Source organism: Lissotriton helveticus, chromosome 2_1 (assembly GCF_964261635.1).
Source record: "Lissotriton helveticus chromosome 2_1, aLisHel1.1, whole genome shotgun sequence".
Lineage (NCBI taxonomy): Eukaryota > Metazoa > Chordata > Amphibia > Caudata > Salamandridae > Lissotriton > Lissotriton helveticus.
This window is the reverse complement of record NC_136059.1, coordinates 1,321,241,583-1,321,258,965: the sequence shown is the minus strand read 5'-3', so window position 1 is coordinate 1,321,258,965 and position 17,383 is coordinate 1,321,241,583. Positions and strand designations below refer to the sequence as shown.

Below are 17,383 nucleotides of genomic sequence, written 5' to 3'. Positions count from 1 at the left end.
CGCCTGGCTTGCGATGCAGCCGGGTTCTCTATGACTTGCGGTGTTAGTCACGAGGTTCAGCTTCTTAAGCATGTGACTGTTGCTTCCGACCCACGCAGCACTTCTGGTGTGGGCTTCTATACCTAATTTTGCCATTCTTATTTCAGACTCCGCCCCTTTGTTCGCCCCCCGCCCCCTTTTGCGAACTCCCGGCGCCGCGCTGACCAGGCAGCTCCTGCAACCACTCCTTGTGAGGTATGTATGCTGGCAAACAGGAGGGTGTGGTGTTGAGGGGGCCTCAGGTATCCGATTCGTTGCATCAGGCCTCCTGCTAGGTAGTATTATCAGATGGGGTCATAGTCATGTTTAGTCTCCTTCCTTTGCAAGTACAGCGCGAATTTTGTCATCTGGCTTCTGTTACATTAAGTCTCTCCTCATTTATATTGTCATATACAAGCAGTGATTATGGGTTGGTATTGTCTCGTGCAGAGTACATTAACGTCGTGTGATTTGAAAGGGAGTTACCTGCAAGTTCAGTACTGCTGCAAATCATTTAAGGGAGATTGCCGCACCTCTAAGGAGCATTCGGGTACTCAGTAGTTTGTGTACCTGCACTTGCTTAATTCTTTTGCACGAGATATATGTACGGATGAATGTCTAATTACGCCACCCTGTTAAAAAATGGACTCGCCCGCAGTCTTTAGAATTTTGCTGTGAAGGTTTTGGAGAGCGAAAAAATATATCATCTCAAAGGGGCAGTCTGAATCTCTGTAAACTTCTTGGTCTACACCTTCATCGCGCATCCAAGTCTTTGTATTCTCACATCTGCTGATGCACGCGTCTAATCCATACACAAGTTCCTTCTTCAGCCTCTCGTGCGTGCAGGTTGACATTACGGTATGTTTATGGTTTGAGTAATTGCAGTTGTTAGGAACGACGTCCGGGACCACTAGTTCTTACCTGTGCCGGATACGTAGATGGTCTTCTGGCTAAATTATTTATTCCTTAACGAAGCACGTTGGTGTGTACCGCGGCTGTATCAAGCCTTGGCTGTGGGTGGGAGAATGATATGTCTTTATGAAATCTTCAGCGTGTTTGGATATGTTTTTGATGGGTGTTGCCTGTGGTTAAAGAAATGCTCAATATTGTCCGTCATTTTTAGAGGTAGCATCATGGTATTCCAAAGACACATCTTTCCCCCCCATGGGAGCAAGTCCCCTAGCTCAGTTCCCAGTACTAGCCTCAAATATTTAGGCCTCTTACCTAAATCGGAATTTTTAGATGCCGCTAGCCCGGAAAATGAGGGGTGTAGAGTAGCCATGTCAGCCTAGCAGACAAGCACAAACCTAGAGGCCCGGGCCCCAAACTGAAAGGGTTGCACAGATACTTAAGTAGGTAATTCTGGTAGGCTGAAATAACTATTCTGGTGTGTTCACATGTACCCCTATTATGAAATTGACAAGCTATTTATAAGGAAGGGCACTATACGATTTGAATGGGGACCAGCCGTGCGGTGCTAACCCTTGATTCATGTTACTTCTTTGTAATTTCACCCTGCATCGGTTGTGCCTTCCCTATAAGTCTCTATGAACAGGTGCGAGTGCACAAGCCTTAAACGTCATCAGTATTGTTCATCTTGTAGGATGGGCAGTTAAGAATATTTTCAAATTCATTGACCCCCCTGTACGCCAATTTGGTCCGGTTTGGGAGCCCGGCATAGGGGGAAGTCGAGGCTTATGCGCAACTTCCTGTCCCAATGGTATCTTACTATAAGTTGTCTAACCATTCCATTACAATGTGTGGCATTTTGGTGGCAAATGACATGCCTACGATCATATCACCCAAGATAAATATTGGATATTCGACCAGCGTCATCTTGAGTTTAGCAGGACAGTTTCTCTGGCGATGGAGGGTGCGAGTGGTTCATTATACACTTATTGAAAGCGATCCTTCAGTCGAGCCCTGCTTCTATTCCTAATAATACATTACCTTAAGCCCCATGTATGACAGAGATTAGTGCTGTGTTCTTTCTGCTATTATCAGGAAAAAAAATGGAAAGTAACCCTCTAACCATACGGGAACTGATCAGCTTTGCAGGTAGTTATCTACAACGGTGTGGGTGGGAGTATGTCATCAGCATAGCATGTGATAGAACTGGTTTAATAATATTATAGCTGGAGGCTGGACAGGATTTGAGAATAAACCCATTCCTGTTTTTATATGAAGAGACTCCCTCACTGAGACAGGCAAACAAGAGCGTAGCTGCAGCGGGTGCAGTGGCACCGAGGACGCCTGTCTCCTCCTTATTGTTGTATTTGATCATGGCTGTAATTTTCATTCTATCTCTATCCTGGGACCCATATCTTTCCGGTAACAGTGCCTATGACACACCAACTACTCTATTAGGCTTGCTCCCCGCACCCACACCTTGCGATTCCTGCTCAAAGAAAACAAGGCATTTGCAGTTATAGATAATGCTGCACGCCGGGCCATGTTTCGGAAAGTAACCTGACGCTTTGGCAAGGCACGACTACTTTAATTCGATAGTTCTGCCTTGCATCTGACCCGCAGGTAATCTTAAAGGAAATCCAGTATAGTTTTATGTTATTATTATTTTCGAAGCACTTTCGTTATAACTTGGTCCCATTCACCACACAAGAGGTGGTCATCATACTGATAGGCTCTACGGCTGATCTCTTTTCAGTCCTTTTTCTAACATGCGGCGAAGTGCTAGATATTAGACATCATATGTCACACGTAAAATGAATGGATATGCCACACATACTTAGTCTCAAACTGTCAGCTATGTATAGGTCCCCGTATTTACGCCAGGAAGTTATACAGGAGGCTTGCTATTATTTTAAATACTAGGGGTTCAATTGTTTTACAGGTACAATAAATATTATGTATGGGTGTGAATGAGGTGTGAATATACAAGCCTACAAACAGTGTATGCGCTAGGGCACAAGTCATTTGAGCCGCTAATTTCGAGCCCTTGTGGAGCAACTGTTTTTCCCCTCGTTTTCACGAGAAAGCAGCACTGTGAGCTATTGAATTGTCACTCATAATTACACTCAAATTATAAAATGTCTCACATAGCAGCCGGCACTTGGTAGGATGCGGATTGGCGTAAACTCCCCTGCGTCAGTTAAGTTTCATGTTACACGAGTGAGCGTTCATGTTAAATAAGCCAAGGCCATATGGGACTGCCTTGGCGTGCCCTGTAGTCTGTTAGCGCCAGTAAAGATGTACTGTTCCCAAATGTTTTGTTTACATGCTAACCAACAATTTCTTGCTACGATAATATACTAAATTGTGGCCAGACACCTCCTCCTGGCATGTCCCAGCTACCCAGACTGTACTTTGTGAGTGGGTGGGTGGGTATGTATTGTGCGCCTCACACTTATCAAATCTGCTGTAGCCATCACCAGGCTTAGTGCTGTGGCACACCGGAGAATTCGGAATGGATCTACATTCTAGACTCTTCCCCTATGATATCTCATTCAGAATAAACCTTCTCCCAACTAAATCGTCCCTGTTAGACATGTTTTCTTATGCCAGGCAATTTTAGTGGTGTGGCCATTCTTGGGCTTCTTCTGGCCAGAACCTGAAAGCGATTTTCTGAGTGTTGTATTCTGACTAGGGTTATCAAAAATGCTAAAAACTCCGGGAGTTGATAGTACCCCCCCTGGTATTTTGGGCAGATGAAGAGAGTGCAGCACAAGCGCTTGTGCCATGCTGGTCGGCAAACTTGCCACCCAGTGTGGAGGCAATAGGTATAGCACGCAATAGACACCAGGGCATTAGAACATACGGGACGTTGGCAATGTTAGCGCTGGTGTAAGTGCAAGCTAAACACGTGAGAAAGTGTAAGTGCAAAGATAAACACGTGGGAAATAGCAAACAGTGCGTTCAGAGAAGTGGCGTGGCTGGCAACAAAGAGTACCACACACTGGTACATAGGGAGCACTGCAATAATGGCAAACACGTAAAATTGAGAAATACTACCTGTACACTCCTGATAACAGCACATGTGTTGCTCTACCATGAATAGGGAAGGTCGTATGTCAATAGTCATTTCCCTCCTTCCTTTGGTCCTGCTGTCTATCTTTCATCTTAGGCTCGGGTACCTGTTGGCAGCCCACCCGCGGTCTGCAGCCTTAGTGTAACAATCAATTCAGGTATAAGGAGAACATCCGTGGCTACCACAGCCCGAGCCCGGACTGTCTATAATCGTTGAGGTGGGTCCCTAGAAGTCCTTTAGAGAATGTTCTATCTGGTATCTTACCCGGTGCCCCCCCCCCCCCGGTGTCGGTTCCCTATCCCTGGGGGGGGGGGGGGTCCTAGTTAACTTAGGACAAGCTATCCCTGTGGTAGGATAGACTGGCAGCCGGCAGGCCGGACTGGGGGGCATGTGTTATCGGCTGTCCCCGTGGTTTTTTCTGTTTTCACTTGTTAGACCACGTCGCTAGTTATTCCAATATATACATTTGCATACTGCAATAGACTTCTGTATTCTGTAGGGGTTATGCCAATGGGTGCCTGAGTGGCTTTTATTTCTCCAGGCATATCCCGGCGCAGGTCTGGAGCTTAGGGGGCTCCCCGTTGCAGGCGCAGTTCTCCCCGGGAGGTGGTTGTAGGTGGCTTACAGACTAGTTAACTTATGGTATCATGGCCGATGCTGCTTACCAGCCCAAAACCCAAGTCGGCCTTCAGTCTAGCTAACTTAACGGTATGTCTGAAGCTGCTTCCAGCCTAAAACCTAGAGGGCAGGGGATGCCGGCTGTTTGGCCTGGGAACCCGGATTATCCATTATCTGGGACTCGTCCAAGTTCTATAGTATGTCCGGTGCCCTCCTATTCCCTCGTGTCAGTGAGCACAATTACTCTCCCTGCTGGATTATGAAGACAGTAATTCAGATGTATCTGTGACTCCATGGCGCAGTTTTCTGACGCTCTGTGGGAAGGGATATGGTGGTGTCCCAACGGCTTGCGCTGGACAGCCTATTTCATGTTACTGAGGGCCTCTGTGGTAGGGGCCCCTTCCTATCCCTTTAGTTTCCCTGAGGGGTTGTAGGACAGGTTTATTGGTGCCTGATGGTAGCACCCCACGCCTTGGGCGTTGCCCTGTTCCTCCTCTGTCTGGAGGTAGCAATTCTAGGTGTAGGTTGCAGGTAAAGAGCAGTAATAATGGTGGGGGGCCCGTGCGGCAGCGGGAACCACCTCACGGGCTGTGGCGGAGTTACTGGGCGATCCGGAAGAAGAGAGGTGCAAACGCTGGACGTCAGCGGGCACATAGGGGTGCCAGAGCATAACCTCAGAGCCTAACCTGGAACCTCATGGGAGGTGCAGGAATCCGTGTCGGCGCCCCAGTAGTCCTTCGGGCGGTTGTGGGCCTGTGCAACCGGGGGTTTGCCTAGTCACGCCCAGTAAATGGGCGTGTCAGTATAATTATGGTATTTGTACAACAGTTGGGTGGTTCGCCACTGTGTTGTTTGGCTCAACAGGCGGGCAGGTAGCGAGAATGCGGCCTGCCCTAGGATCGCCCGTAAGCTAACCCACCGTCATTACATATGTTGTATGTAATAAACCTGCAGCAATTTTTACCCAAACCTAACATTTGTGTCCTTGTGTTATTTGCGGGTTTGGGCATGTGGGGCGGGGGTTCATGTGGCCCTGATGTGACTATGCGCCTGCCCGAGGCCACGCAGTGGCCATCAGGAGGGCGGGCTCCTAGTCACGGAGGGCTGTCCCGCCCCCGCATGACGCAGTAGTTCCTCTCCTGAGGCAGTCTCCCCTGGTTGGTGGAGACTGGTAGTGATGCACGTCCGGGGCGGTGGGGAGGAGCCGTCTGGAGTTCATCAGACCTCTGCCCTGCTGGGGAGGCCTCTTTGCCGCCCCGGACGTCGCTGTTCCATGTTGGGACACTCTTTTCCCGCCCTTCCTCGAACCCAGAGTGTCGGCTTGAGGGGGCTCCGGGGGGAGCTTTTAATATGTTTCTTTTTCGTTGCAGGCGGAGTTACTGGGCGATCCGGAAGAAGAGAGGTGCAAACGCTGGACGTCAGCGGGCACATAGGGGTGCCAGAGCATAACCTCAGAGCCTAACCTGGAACCTCATGGGAGGTGCAGGAATCCGTGTCGGCGCCCCAGTAGTCCTTCGGGCGGTTGTGGGCCTGTGCAACCGGGGGTTTGCCTAGTCACGCCCAGTAAATGGGCGTGTCAGTATAATTATGGTATTTGTACAACAGTTGGGTGGTTCGCCACTGTGTTGTTTGGCTCAACAGGCGGGCAGGTAGCGAGAATGCGGCCTGCCCTAGGATCGCCCGTAAGCTAACCCACCGTCATTACATATGTTGTATGTAATAAACCTGCAGCAATTTTTACCCAAACCTAACATTTGTGTCCTTGTGTTATTTGCGGGTTTGGGCATGTGGGGCGGGGGTTCATGTGGCCCTGATGTGACTATGCATCTGGAGGGGCTATAGTCGATAATGTTTAATGAACAGCCGCCCGCCACGCTTTGTCGGTCACGTGCGCAGAGCCTCTCTCTGAGGGCCTGCCAGCTGCAGTTCTGCTCGGCGGATCTCACAGAGGCGCGCGCTTTTGGCGCGCTTTGGTGGGTTTCGGAACTTAATTTCGTATGCTAATGGGACATGCTGCTGGATGTTATGCGGCGCTCCCCAGATGCCCACAGTCAAAAATAACTCCTTTGCAGTGCTCTTTTGAAACCCACCCCAGGTAATAAAATGTGAACCGCATTGCACAGAGGTACACTTTGATCACTGTTTATAAAGCTTTTTAAGATTTTATTTCCATTTTTATCGAGGACTATCTGCGCCTTATTCAGTCCTTGAGAAGCGAATCAAAGAGCAAAGATAACATTATGGCGCAGGACTGGCGTATATGGAATATTGAGACAGAGAATTAGGTTTGTTTAGAATAGCGAAATGGTTCTTTTTGGCGCTTTGGGAGGCAGATCCCTTTTGCTGTTATCACAGCTTTGCTCGCTTGAAAAGTACAAAATATATTTATACTTGATGCAGAAATATCTTGGAATTAAGCCACACGTGACAGAGACCACCTGCCACCCTCAAGCGCAAAACAGCATAAAGTTGGCACAGAGCTGTCAATTCAACAGCACTCCCTGCACACTTCACTAGTTCAAATAAAGTAAGCCTTAAAATACCAAACCATCAAGCGCACAATAACACATCATATCAGTTTACCTGCGTGGTGAAGCTTCTTCCTAGGCTCTTTTAACAATGGCATATTTTATTGACTTCTTCCTGCAAATTGTCTCTTCATTGCTAGAAAAACAAGCTTTGGCAATGCCAATGGACCGCGCATTTGTGAGAGTTAAAGCTATTGGCATTGTGAATTACAAACTCTTTTACCCATATGTTTTGGTTTGGAGTGGATGTATGTGGAGTGGAGGGGAATTATGCCGGTGGATTGGAATTGTTAGTTATGGAATTGTATGTGGTGAAATTGTGTGGTGTGGAGTGGATTTGTGTAGTGGAGCTATGTGGCATGGTGACTAGATGGGGTGAGAGCTGCACAGAATAGCCACGGCAATCTGGAACTCTCTCCCGGTTGAGATCCGTTTGTTGGAGGATCTTCTGCAGTTTCGTAAGGCCATTAAAACCTTCCTGTTTTAATTCTGCCCCATAGTCGTTCTTTTTTCTTGTTCTTGCTTTAGTGGTGTTATGTTTTACCTTGTCTGGCGCCAGGACGCTCCTTTGCTGGAGCAGCTGTGCGCTCAATAAATAACTATAACATAACATAACATAACAATAGATAGCCTATATCAGGATGTGTATACACCAATCTATACTGATGTCAAGATATGCTGATGTCAAGATACACCAACATTAAGGTATGTCGATGTCAAGATAGGCTGATAACAAAATATGCAGATGCCAAGAAACGCCGTTGTAAAGATATGCTGATTTCAGTATACAACAACATCAGAATATGCTGATGCCAAAGTCTGAAAAGGTTGTAGTGCTGGTTCTAGAATGCACTAATTACAACTGGACGTTTGTGTGTGTGTGTGCCTGCTTGCGTATGAGTGTGTTTAGTTATAGTGTTGATATGTGTGTTTAAATGTTTATTATTAAGCAAACATAGTGCATGCATGTCACCTACCATTACTATCCATTAGGGACATATCTATATTTGCAAATTATACACCTGCATGGGAAATAGATGGACGGACGGTGGTGGATCTTGAAAAGACATTGGGTGGGTAAATGGACGGACGGATTTAGATGGTTGTTGATAGGACAGTGCATGGGTGGGCCAATGAATAGCGTTGGGAGTTTGAAGGACAGTGGGAAGGTGGATGGACAAAGGTGTTTTTCAGAAGGACAATGAGTGGGATGGACGGGCGGTGGTGGGTGATGGAAGGACAGAGAGTGGGTGGATGGATGAGCTGGCAAATGGATGAATAACAAAGTCTGCAATTTGTAACACAAAGTGTGTGTGTGTGGGTGTGTCCCAATATATACATTCCTGGGAAAGCAAAACCATTTGACACTCTTTTGTCGCAAGTCAGAGCACGTACTGCTTGTATTTCACTTCCATGTGCTATTCCGAGTTATCGCACCAGCTTCTTGAGCTAGTATGTTCCATACACACGATAGTATGTGCACTATATACATAAGATCCTGGGAAGAGTCTGGTTAAGTGCACCTCTCAAACAATTCGCAGCACTGGCTTCCAGTTGACCATTCAACTAGCTTAAAGCTAATCAAATCACATGTATCTAGAATGTAGTAGTTGCTTAAAGCGCTGCAGCGAAAGTTAACTCGAGGTGTTTTGGAAAAATGAAAGATAGCTTCATTTAGTTCTCTAAGAGTTATGATTTTATAATAAATTAAAAAAATAAAAAGGTGTTGGATTTTTGTGCACTTTTACTAGCCCAGCTGTTTCTTGAAAAACAGAGATCTAGCTGAACAAAGGTTTACCACTCAGAATCTAGAGTTCAAATAGCTATTGTGTTGTATTCATAGCACCTCATCTCATTCTATAATCTACAAATGTTATACCACTGTAGTGTTGCACCAGGCATGTGCAACATAACACAGGCAGTATATCCGTACCAGCCCAGAACAGTGTGACAACATAAGTACTGCCACTGTATTTTGCACAGAAACAAAGTGACATGAGCATAACCACCAGCATCAGACACAGAACAACGGGTGAAAGGGCCAGTGTTTTTTTTTTTTTCTTTTTTTGTCCTCATTAGCCATTGAGTCAATCCAACTGTACTCCTATCTGCACAGACCCGAGGAGAGACCCCCTTATTACACCAAGAAGCCCAATGATTAGCTCCAGGTGTTCAAAGAGTCGGTCCCAGTGTCGCAGACAGAGCTTGGACGAGCATTCTCCCTTCAAACCAGTTCAGCCCGTTTGTCCAATATCTATTTCGATGGCACCCTTTGGACAGAGAGATTCTAGGCCTAATCATCGGACCCGGGGAAAAAACAAACAAAAAAAAAAAAAAAAACGGGTTGACTAACTGTCCCTTCTCCAATTAATCAAAAGTTCCCAAAATCTCAAAGATCGAGGACTACATGTTCTTGATAGATCCTGTTTTGACGTTGCATATAATGAGGACAGCCATTCTGCATGTGTTGGAGAGTTTATGTTGACCCAGTTTTTACAGATTTCTCTTCTTGCCAATAGAATGGCATAAAACAAAAATTCTCTCTCTAGTCCTTTAATATTGTCACTTATTCCAAAGATAATTAAAAGCCACGAAGACGGGATAGGTAAACCAAGAATGGATTCAAGTGTTGTTCTCACTTCGTTCCAGAAGATAGCGATGTTCGGGCACTCACAAAACATGTGGAGGTCTGAAGCAGCTGGAAGAGAGCATTTGCAACAGCACTTCCCTGGTTGAAATTTCGACAGGCGTTTAGGAGAATAATACGCTCTATGAAGTGTGAAAAAATGGTTGCGCCTCAGCCATGCTGGCTTAATGATTTTATAAAGGAGGGTGAAAGATTCCTCCCATATGTCTTCCATATGTAGTTCTCCCTCCACACCCCAAAGTTTTTCCGGGAGGTTGGAGTCTCTCTCTCCAGCCTCTATGATATGCCAATAGAAAAGTGCTACTTCCTTTTTCCCGGGGGGTCTTCCAACTAGGATATTTTCCAGCCCACTCTCTTCTCCCATCATTGCTCTCTTCTTAGTTTGGATCCGGAGCCAGCTACTTAATTGCAAGTATACAAACCAAGAGAGTGGTGATGTTACTTTGAGGTTAAAAATATCCCAGCTTATGATTGATCTATCCACCAGAAGGTCGCCCCACTGTGTAATTCCAGCGTCTAGCAAGTCTCTTTTGATTGTGTTAGTGTCTTGTAATGTTAATCCCGATAAGTCCCAAATCGGGGCATATTTAGAAAGGGCCAGTGTTACCTGCAGAAACAGTGTGAGAGTGCCAATATTAAGTTTATCCTACATGCAGAGCACAGCTTCAATGGCAGTGTTACCTGTACCCGGTGTGCAGAACAGTACAACAACAGCAATACTACCAGCACAGAGCAGTATGATGAATGCAATGCAAACCAAAAGAAATAAAGAAATCTACCCTTTGGATTCAGGGACACCACCAAGCAACTTAACAGGTTTCTAATTGCGAGTGGTCTCGTTTGCTCGCGACCGCTCGCAATGAGAAACTACCAGTCCGCGTTGAGAAAGCTGCAGCTCGAGTAAAAATCTACTCAAGCGGCAGTAAAAGACAGTTCGCACTGTGCAAGATGCCGTTTTCAATGATTCCACAGTGCGGACAAGCATCCCGCACTGTGCAATCATCGCGAACAGTGCACTATGCAGTTCGCGTAGCTACGCTTAGCGCTACTTCGCAAACTACACCCAGGGTTACTTAACAGCTGTATTTCCAGACACAGTTGAATAGCTCTTAGATGTAGTAGGCTACAAGTGGCGAATGGCTACTGTGAACACAGACCTTTGACCGGAGTGAAGCTGGTTCATTTCAAATGAAACACTCATGTGTCACATTGCATGCACAAACTCCAAACAGTCAGTCAATATACTGTAAGTGTTCCACATTGTGACAAAACATAAGCTAAGGACACATCTCACTAAAGGTTCTAAAATATTAATTACGAAGCCCTAATCCTGTATTGGTCTGCCTCGGTTTTCTGCGATCCCGCTTCTACTTCTCAAACCCCTCATTTTAGGATTATACTCTTTATAGTTTTATTTACCAGGAATTGATATTTTACTGTGAGGTTCTTATTTGAAGATTCAGACAACTGGTAAGAGAAAGAACCCATATGATGACTTCTTAAATGAGATGTTCGAAACGTGGCAAAGACTAAACTAGCTGACGGTAATCACCACAACACAGGGAAGTCCCAACGACTTCCGTTGATTATTATATATACATTTTCTAATCACAGAAGCATGAGTAAAAGCAGGCACTAAGGATCTCTACTTGCCTTTCAGTGCAGGGATTCGAGAACATGTACTGGAATGCTTTTTTTTGCCGTGACGATTCACTTGTAGAAAAGGGCCTGAATGTTCCCTCTCTTTGAAAGAATGACACAAGTGGTAATATCACTGCTGTTGTGTTTAGTAAACATAGAAGTAAAGAGTCCAACTTGCTTATTTTAATTTATTGAATCATGTGGCCAAGTGGTGCAGTGGAGTAATTATCACGCAGTGCGATGATGCGGGAACATGTACTGGAATGTGTTTTTTTAACCCGTTATGCCATGGCGATTCACCTGTAGAAAAGGGCCTGAATGTTCACCCTTTCGTTAATAATGACTCTGATGGTCATATTGCTGTGGTTGGTTTTAGTAATCATGGAAGTGAAGAGTCCAACTCCATTATTTTAAATTATTGAATTATGTGGCCAAGTGGTGCAGTGGAGTAATTACTACTATAATTCAATTGGTTTGTCGTGAGGTAAGTGCTCGGTTAAGAGAAAGCCCAGGGCAGTGAGCCGGTTTGAGTGGAAAAAGACCCTGAGCAGAGCGGCGGCCAAGTATCAAATGAAACAAAAGAAAGGCTCATGAAGCACAGCCACGGACGCTGCACTAATGAAACCCAAACACACAAACACTTAAGGGAAATGCGAGCTGAGCCAGGATCGTAATACTTAAAACACATACGTTGCAATGTCTCCGATCAGAGAGATCTGGGGTGAAGGGCAACAGAGGAAAAAGAGTTCTCCCAAAACAACAGATAAAGAAATGCCAGCGTATGGATACTGTACTTGGCTGGTGCTCCTCAGTCTTGACAGAAAGTGAGGTATCGGCTGCATAAACAATTAAGGAGGCAGCAAAGAAGAGCGGGCAGCAGGCGGGAGCAAAAAGTTGTTTTCGTGAATACTGCAGGTCTTGCAGACAGCACATGTGCACTGCCTATGCTCGACCTAAAAAGTGCATACAAGATGTATGAGTATGAATTTAGAGGAGTAAAAGTAAACTATATGAAAAAAATTCAAACTATATAATAGAAAAACAAGGGCAATTTAATTGTAAACCGAGTTTTACACCTCATAAATCATCCACAGTTGGACAGTCAGAGACAGCTTCCGTTATGAGATTTTGGCCCTGTTTTCTTATTGGTTACTACCTTGACTTACTGAAATCCATTGCCGAGTTACAATTCTATGTCCTTGACCAAACAATAAACATTAATTGCAAAGAGAAAATTTCACAACTTCAGTGAAAAATTAAGCTGTATCTCATGTCATGTTGTCAGAATGGCTGACTCTCACTAAAAATAAGTTAATCGTTTTGCACTCCTTACACCTCAAAGTCCACAATAGATACAAGGTTCAACACTAAGTGCAGCAATGGTAGAGGTAAGTGATGAAATGAATGATTCACCTCCCACTCAACCATGTCCGGTCCCCAATGTTGATGTCAAGGGCCAGTGTTGCACACCGGCCTGTCATCAAACAAGGTCTACCAAGGACAACAACAATACCATGGTGATGTTCCAATGACCAACACACAAATGCTGCTTCAAAGCACACGCTCATGGTGATATAAACAAGTACACATATCAGAAAACCGTTTCTCACTTATTTGCTTGAACAACACTTTCCTAACATTTCTACAGAGTACATTTTTTGAGTTGATTGGCATGATAACTCAATGGGATAAGCAACTGCTGTTACGTGTATCCCTAAGCTACTTGAAAGTCATGGCAACAGAATCTCAGTAGGCTTGCACAGCCTCTCATGTTCGTAAGTTATGGGGTGGCTCTCCGCTAAGGCGGAGGAGCATCACCCCACAGCTCTGCGAGCAGTAGTTAAAGGAAAACTAATACGATAAAAACCAGTATTATTATCATTTTTGTTTCTGTTTCCTGGTGTGGGTGGGGCTGGACTGCCAGGGCAGGGGCCAGGGGGAAGAGTGGTTGTTCCACTCTAAAGTGCCCATAACTGTTTGATTGGCCCTCTCGGGCCGACCATAACAGTCATGGGCACTTTGCATGTTCTGTAAGCTTCATTAAAACCTGGGTGCAGAACATGCCCAGGCCTCCATTCCCCATCTGAGTGCCGAACCACAGTGCTCAGACCAATCGCATCGCTGCTTTGCAGCGTTGTGATTGGCTAGGGGGTGAGGAGCCTGGGTGCTTCCTGGTTCCTGCTTCCTAGGAGCGATAGGTTGCGGCGGCAGTGACCGGACTGGACTGAGAGGCGGCGGGCGGCCATGCAGAATAAGTGTCTTTATAAATTATTATTTAAATTTACACCCCCACTCCTCCCACGGTAAATAGTGGTGACCGTAGTGTAAATTTGAAGAATGTGCCTTTGGATAAGGGGACCATATTGCCAGTAATGCACATTGTGTAACACATGGAGCTTTTTCATTATTTTAATACATTGTTCATATGATTTTTCCTTCCAATTCCCTTGAGCGCAATGTGAAAACTAATAAAAGGCTGCTTTGCTAATAACAAAATAACACATATGTTTTTACTTTAATATTTATTAACTTTATTTATGTTATTCATGTTTGCTATTCTACAGAATGAATGAGAACCTATTATAAATTATAGTTCACATGCCACTCATGTACTTTTTAGTATTTTTTAAATTTTATTTTTTTAATGAAAACCATATAAAAGACATAGATTTGAATCCAAATATACATCCCTTAGAATCCATCAATGACATCAGAGGGGGTAATAAATAGCACAAATTAATCAAGAGACAACACATCTAATAATTAATCAGTAGGGGGATCTTGAAGAAACATTATTAAGCCGAAGAATAAAAAGAACGCCTAAAATCTCGAGACTCAAATCCAGTGCCTCAAAAAAGACTGATAAAATGACATGAAGTTTACTTTCCATGTTAAAGTGCCAAGTTCTGAGATTCATAAAAATAAGGACAGATTGGATGGATAGAACAGATTCTATACACCTTTAGAAATCACAGTCAAAATACAGTGCCCAGATTTTCTCAAATTTCTTAAGTCCCCCCATTGGTGAAGCATAGATTTGTTCGCTTCTTTAAACCTGAACCATTTTTCGAACCCATTCAATTTTGGATGGAATTAAATCCGTTCGCCATCTGTGGAGTAAAAGTGATCTGGCAACAGCCATTCCAATACATAAAGTTTAGTCAACCTCTCGGATAGCCTAAGATCTGGGTCGTAACCCCATACTATCAGTCGAAGGTAAAACCCAGTTGATATCAAACATTCGCTTGCCAGATACTTTTTAGTATTATAATAACATTCATATACAGGCACATGCATCATTGAGACATTTTGCACTTCCTAATTTGCGAAAAATAACGAATCGCAAATTAAGAAATGCAAAATGCTATGCATCATTTTTTTCGGTATTCATTTGTGATTTGGTAAAAATCGCAATTTTTACCGAATCCCAAATAAATACCGAATTCTTAAGTGCATTTTCGCAATTCTCATTGATTCCTATGGGCCAAAAGGCCCATAGGAGTCAATGGGAAGGCATTTACAAATTCGCAATTTGTTGATGCATTCCAAGGGTGCAGGGGGGGTCCAGAGGACCCCCCCCCCTGCACCCCTGAAATGCATTTGTAAGTGCATGTTTCACACACACATGTCCTAAGGACATGTGTGTCTGTAACATGACAGTTTCAAAAATGCATTTTTTTGCTTTTTGACAGATTTTCGCAAATTACCACGAGGGTCAACCTCGTGGTAATTTGCACTTCCAATTTCAAAATTCGCTATTTTTTACAAATTGATGCATTGCATTTAAGGAATCGCACAAATGCGATTCCTTAATTGCATTTGCATTTTTAAGAAATGCAAAAAATAGCGAATTGTTTCATGCATCCCAAAAACGTATTTAGGAAGTGCAAACGGCCGAATTTACCGATTTGCACCGTTTGCACTTCCTAAATAGGTTGATGCATGTGGGGGTTAGCTCTTTCCTGAAATGCATTTGGGATGGTTGCGTAAGTATCTTCCTTGTTTGTTATGCAAAATTCGTAGAGTGTTGTTTTTTGAAGATATCGATGCTGACATACAACATCCAGAGATGGTATTAAGCAGTGTACATAGACAAGGAAGGAATGTGATGAATTAGTCAACACGCCTATTTTTTAGGGCATTTGAGTAACATCAGTGCCTCCACACAAGAAAAGGTTATATTTGGGGTTTTAAAGCATGGGTGGGTGAAAGGGGTGGTTTCATTGCAGTTTTTGTAGAAGTTCCCAGGAGTGTATCAATCAAACAAATCAGTTGAAGGGTTTGAATGAAAGTAAGGAGTTAAAGAGAGACAGAAAAAAAGACAAAAGGCAGGAACGCTGTTAGGTCAAAAATACAAATGACTACTGCTGGTCAAGTAGGGTGTGATGCAAGTATGGTAGATTTTGGTTAGTGGTGCAGATGAAATAGTTATTGCATTTATATCCTATGATTTTTTTCTTTTTAAGCCTATGATCTGAGCAACAGGGATTATTTCATTTTTCCCCCCAGGAAAATGTAGTTGAGAGGCTGTTGTAATTCTGCACGCATTACACAAAATACATTTTAACAGAAAAATATCAACATAAGATCATTTTTCTGCAGCAGAGTCTGCCAAGGTTTACTGTGATGTCTCTGGATGCTGCTATTAAATTCATTTTTATCTGAGTGATCTGATATGAGCGGGTTTCAAACCCTAGCAACTAAATTAGAACCAAGGCCCAGTATAAGACAACCACCACATATTACAGAATAGTGTAGAGTAAAATCCATTGTAGAGGAAAAAAACTGTTCTCTTTATCCCACTTGGGTAACAATCACCAGCAGTAGACATTCCAGAATGTTCCATTGTCTGATGATATCATCTTAGGGATTGAGACCTATTTCAGCATTCACTGGATGCCCCCATTAACATTACCCTTGAATCAAGAAGAACTCTCCATTGTAAATTATTTAACAACATGCTTTTGAACAATTACATTCAGATTGCTGCAGTCTGCGATGAGGCAAGTTGTTATTGCACAACTGCTACAGTGCGTGAACAGTGTATATGTGTAGAATGGTCCCAGTAGAGCTGCTCTGCAGTTGAACCCATGATAATGTGTTGCGAGTGCTTTTCGGATCATATGCTTAGCTTTGGCTCCATGTATGTAACATACTTGAATTTTCGATTCTGCCGGGGCTGGTGTTTGCTTCTTGGCCTCTTGCTCTATTTACTGACTCTGTGATGCCCCACAAAGAGCTCTTTGAAGCCAGCCATTTCATGCATAGTTTGCAAGGCATGTCTTTTCTGCCACAGCTTTTTGGATGAAGCACAAAATGAGTTCAGCGCGATGACTAATGCCTTGCATTCTGTTCCAGGCGCTGCGGCTACAGCAAAGCGAAGCAAGACCCAGAGGAAGAAAAGATGCACTTCCACAACGGCCACAGTAAGAGCCATACAACATGGTTTGGAACGTTAATTTCCAGTTCAGAAAAAAATTGACTGGAGCACCTGAGCAATAACTATAACCCCAATGGCATTCTGTTTGCAAAATGGCCGGTTGATATTAAAAGAAAGTAAAACTTGTGCCTTATTTTACCGTGGACTTTGTCATCCGCGGGTTGATTTGTTCTTGATATTCATTCAGTGTTTTTTCTGCATTATCCGGTCCACCATTTTGTAGATACTTTATGTTTTAATCTGTTATGGTGTGGGGTATAATATAATTGTTATGCTTAAAGATTCCTTGAGAAGCCAGAGCACTTCTAGAGCAACAAGAGGCAGTGACTCACAGCAGAACACAAACACTCAGCAACACTCAGACAAACATTTCCACAGCTCCTAGTACTTACTCTTCCAAAAATCTAACGTTTTTTAGAAAAATGTCAGATGTACTGGATGGCACACTGGTCTGTAAGATAAAGGTTGTATAAAGTAAGTGAGTAAAATGATTTGCTCATCCGCTG

At 44.0% G+C, this 17,383-nt stretch overlaps 1 protein-coding gene across 2 annotated transcripts in view; it reads left to right on the top strand.

Moving 5' to 3' along the window:
- Positions 1–17,383, top strand: part of EPHA5 (EPH receptor A5) — an 835,947-nt gene that overhangs the window by 752,849 nt on the left and 65,715 nt on the right. For both annotated transcript variants that reach the window (XM_078676244.1, XM_078676243.1), the window contains exon 9: positions 16,796–16,863. In XM_078676244.1, the coding sequence (XP_078532370.1) occupies positions 16,796–16,863 (68 nt within the window). The remainder of the gene's footprint in view (positions 1–16,795; positions 16,864–17,383) is intronic.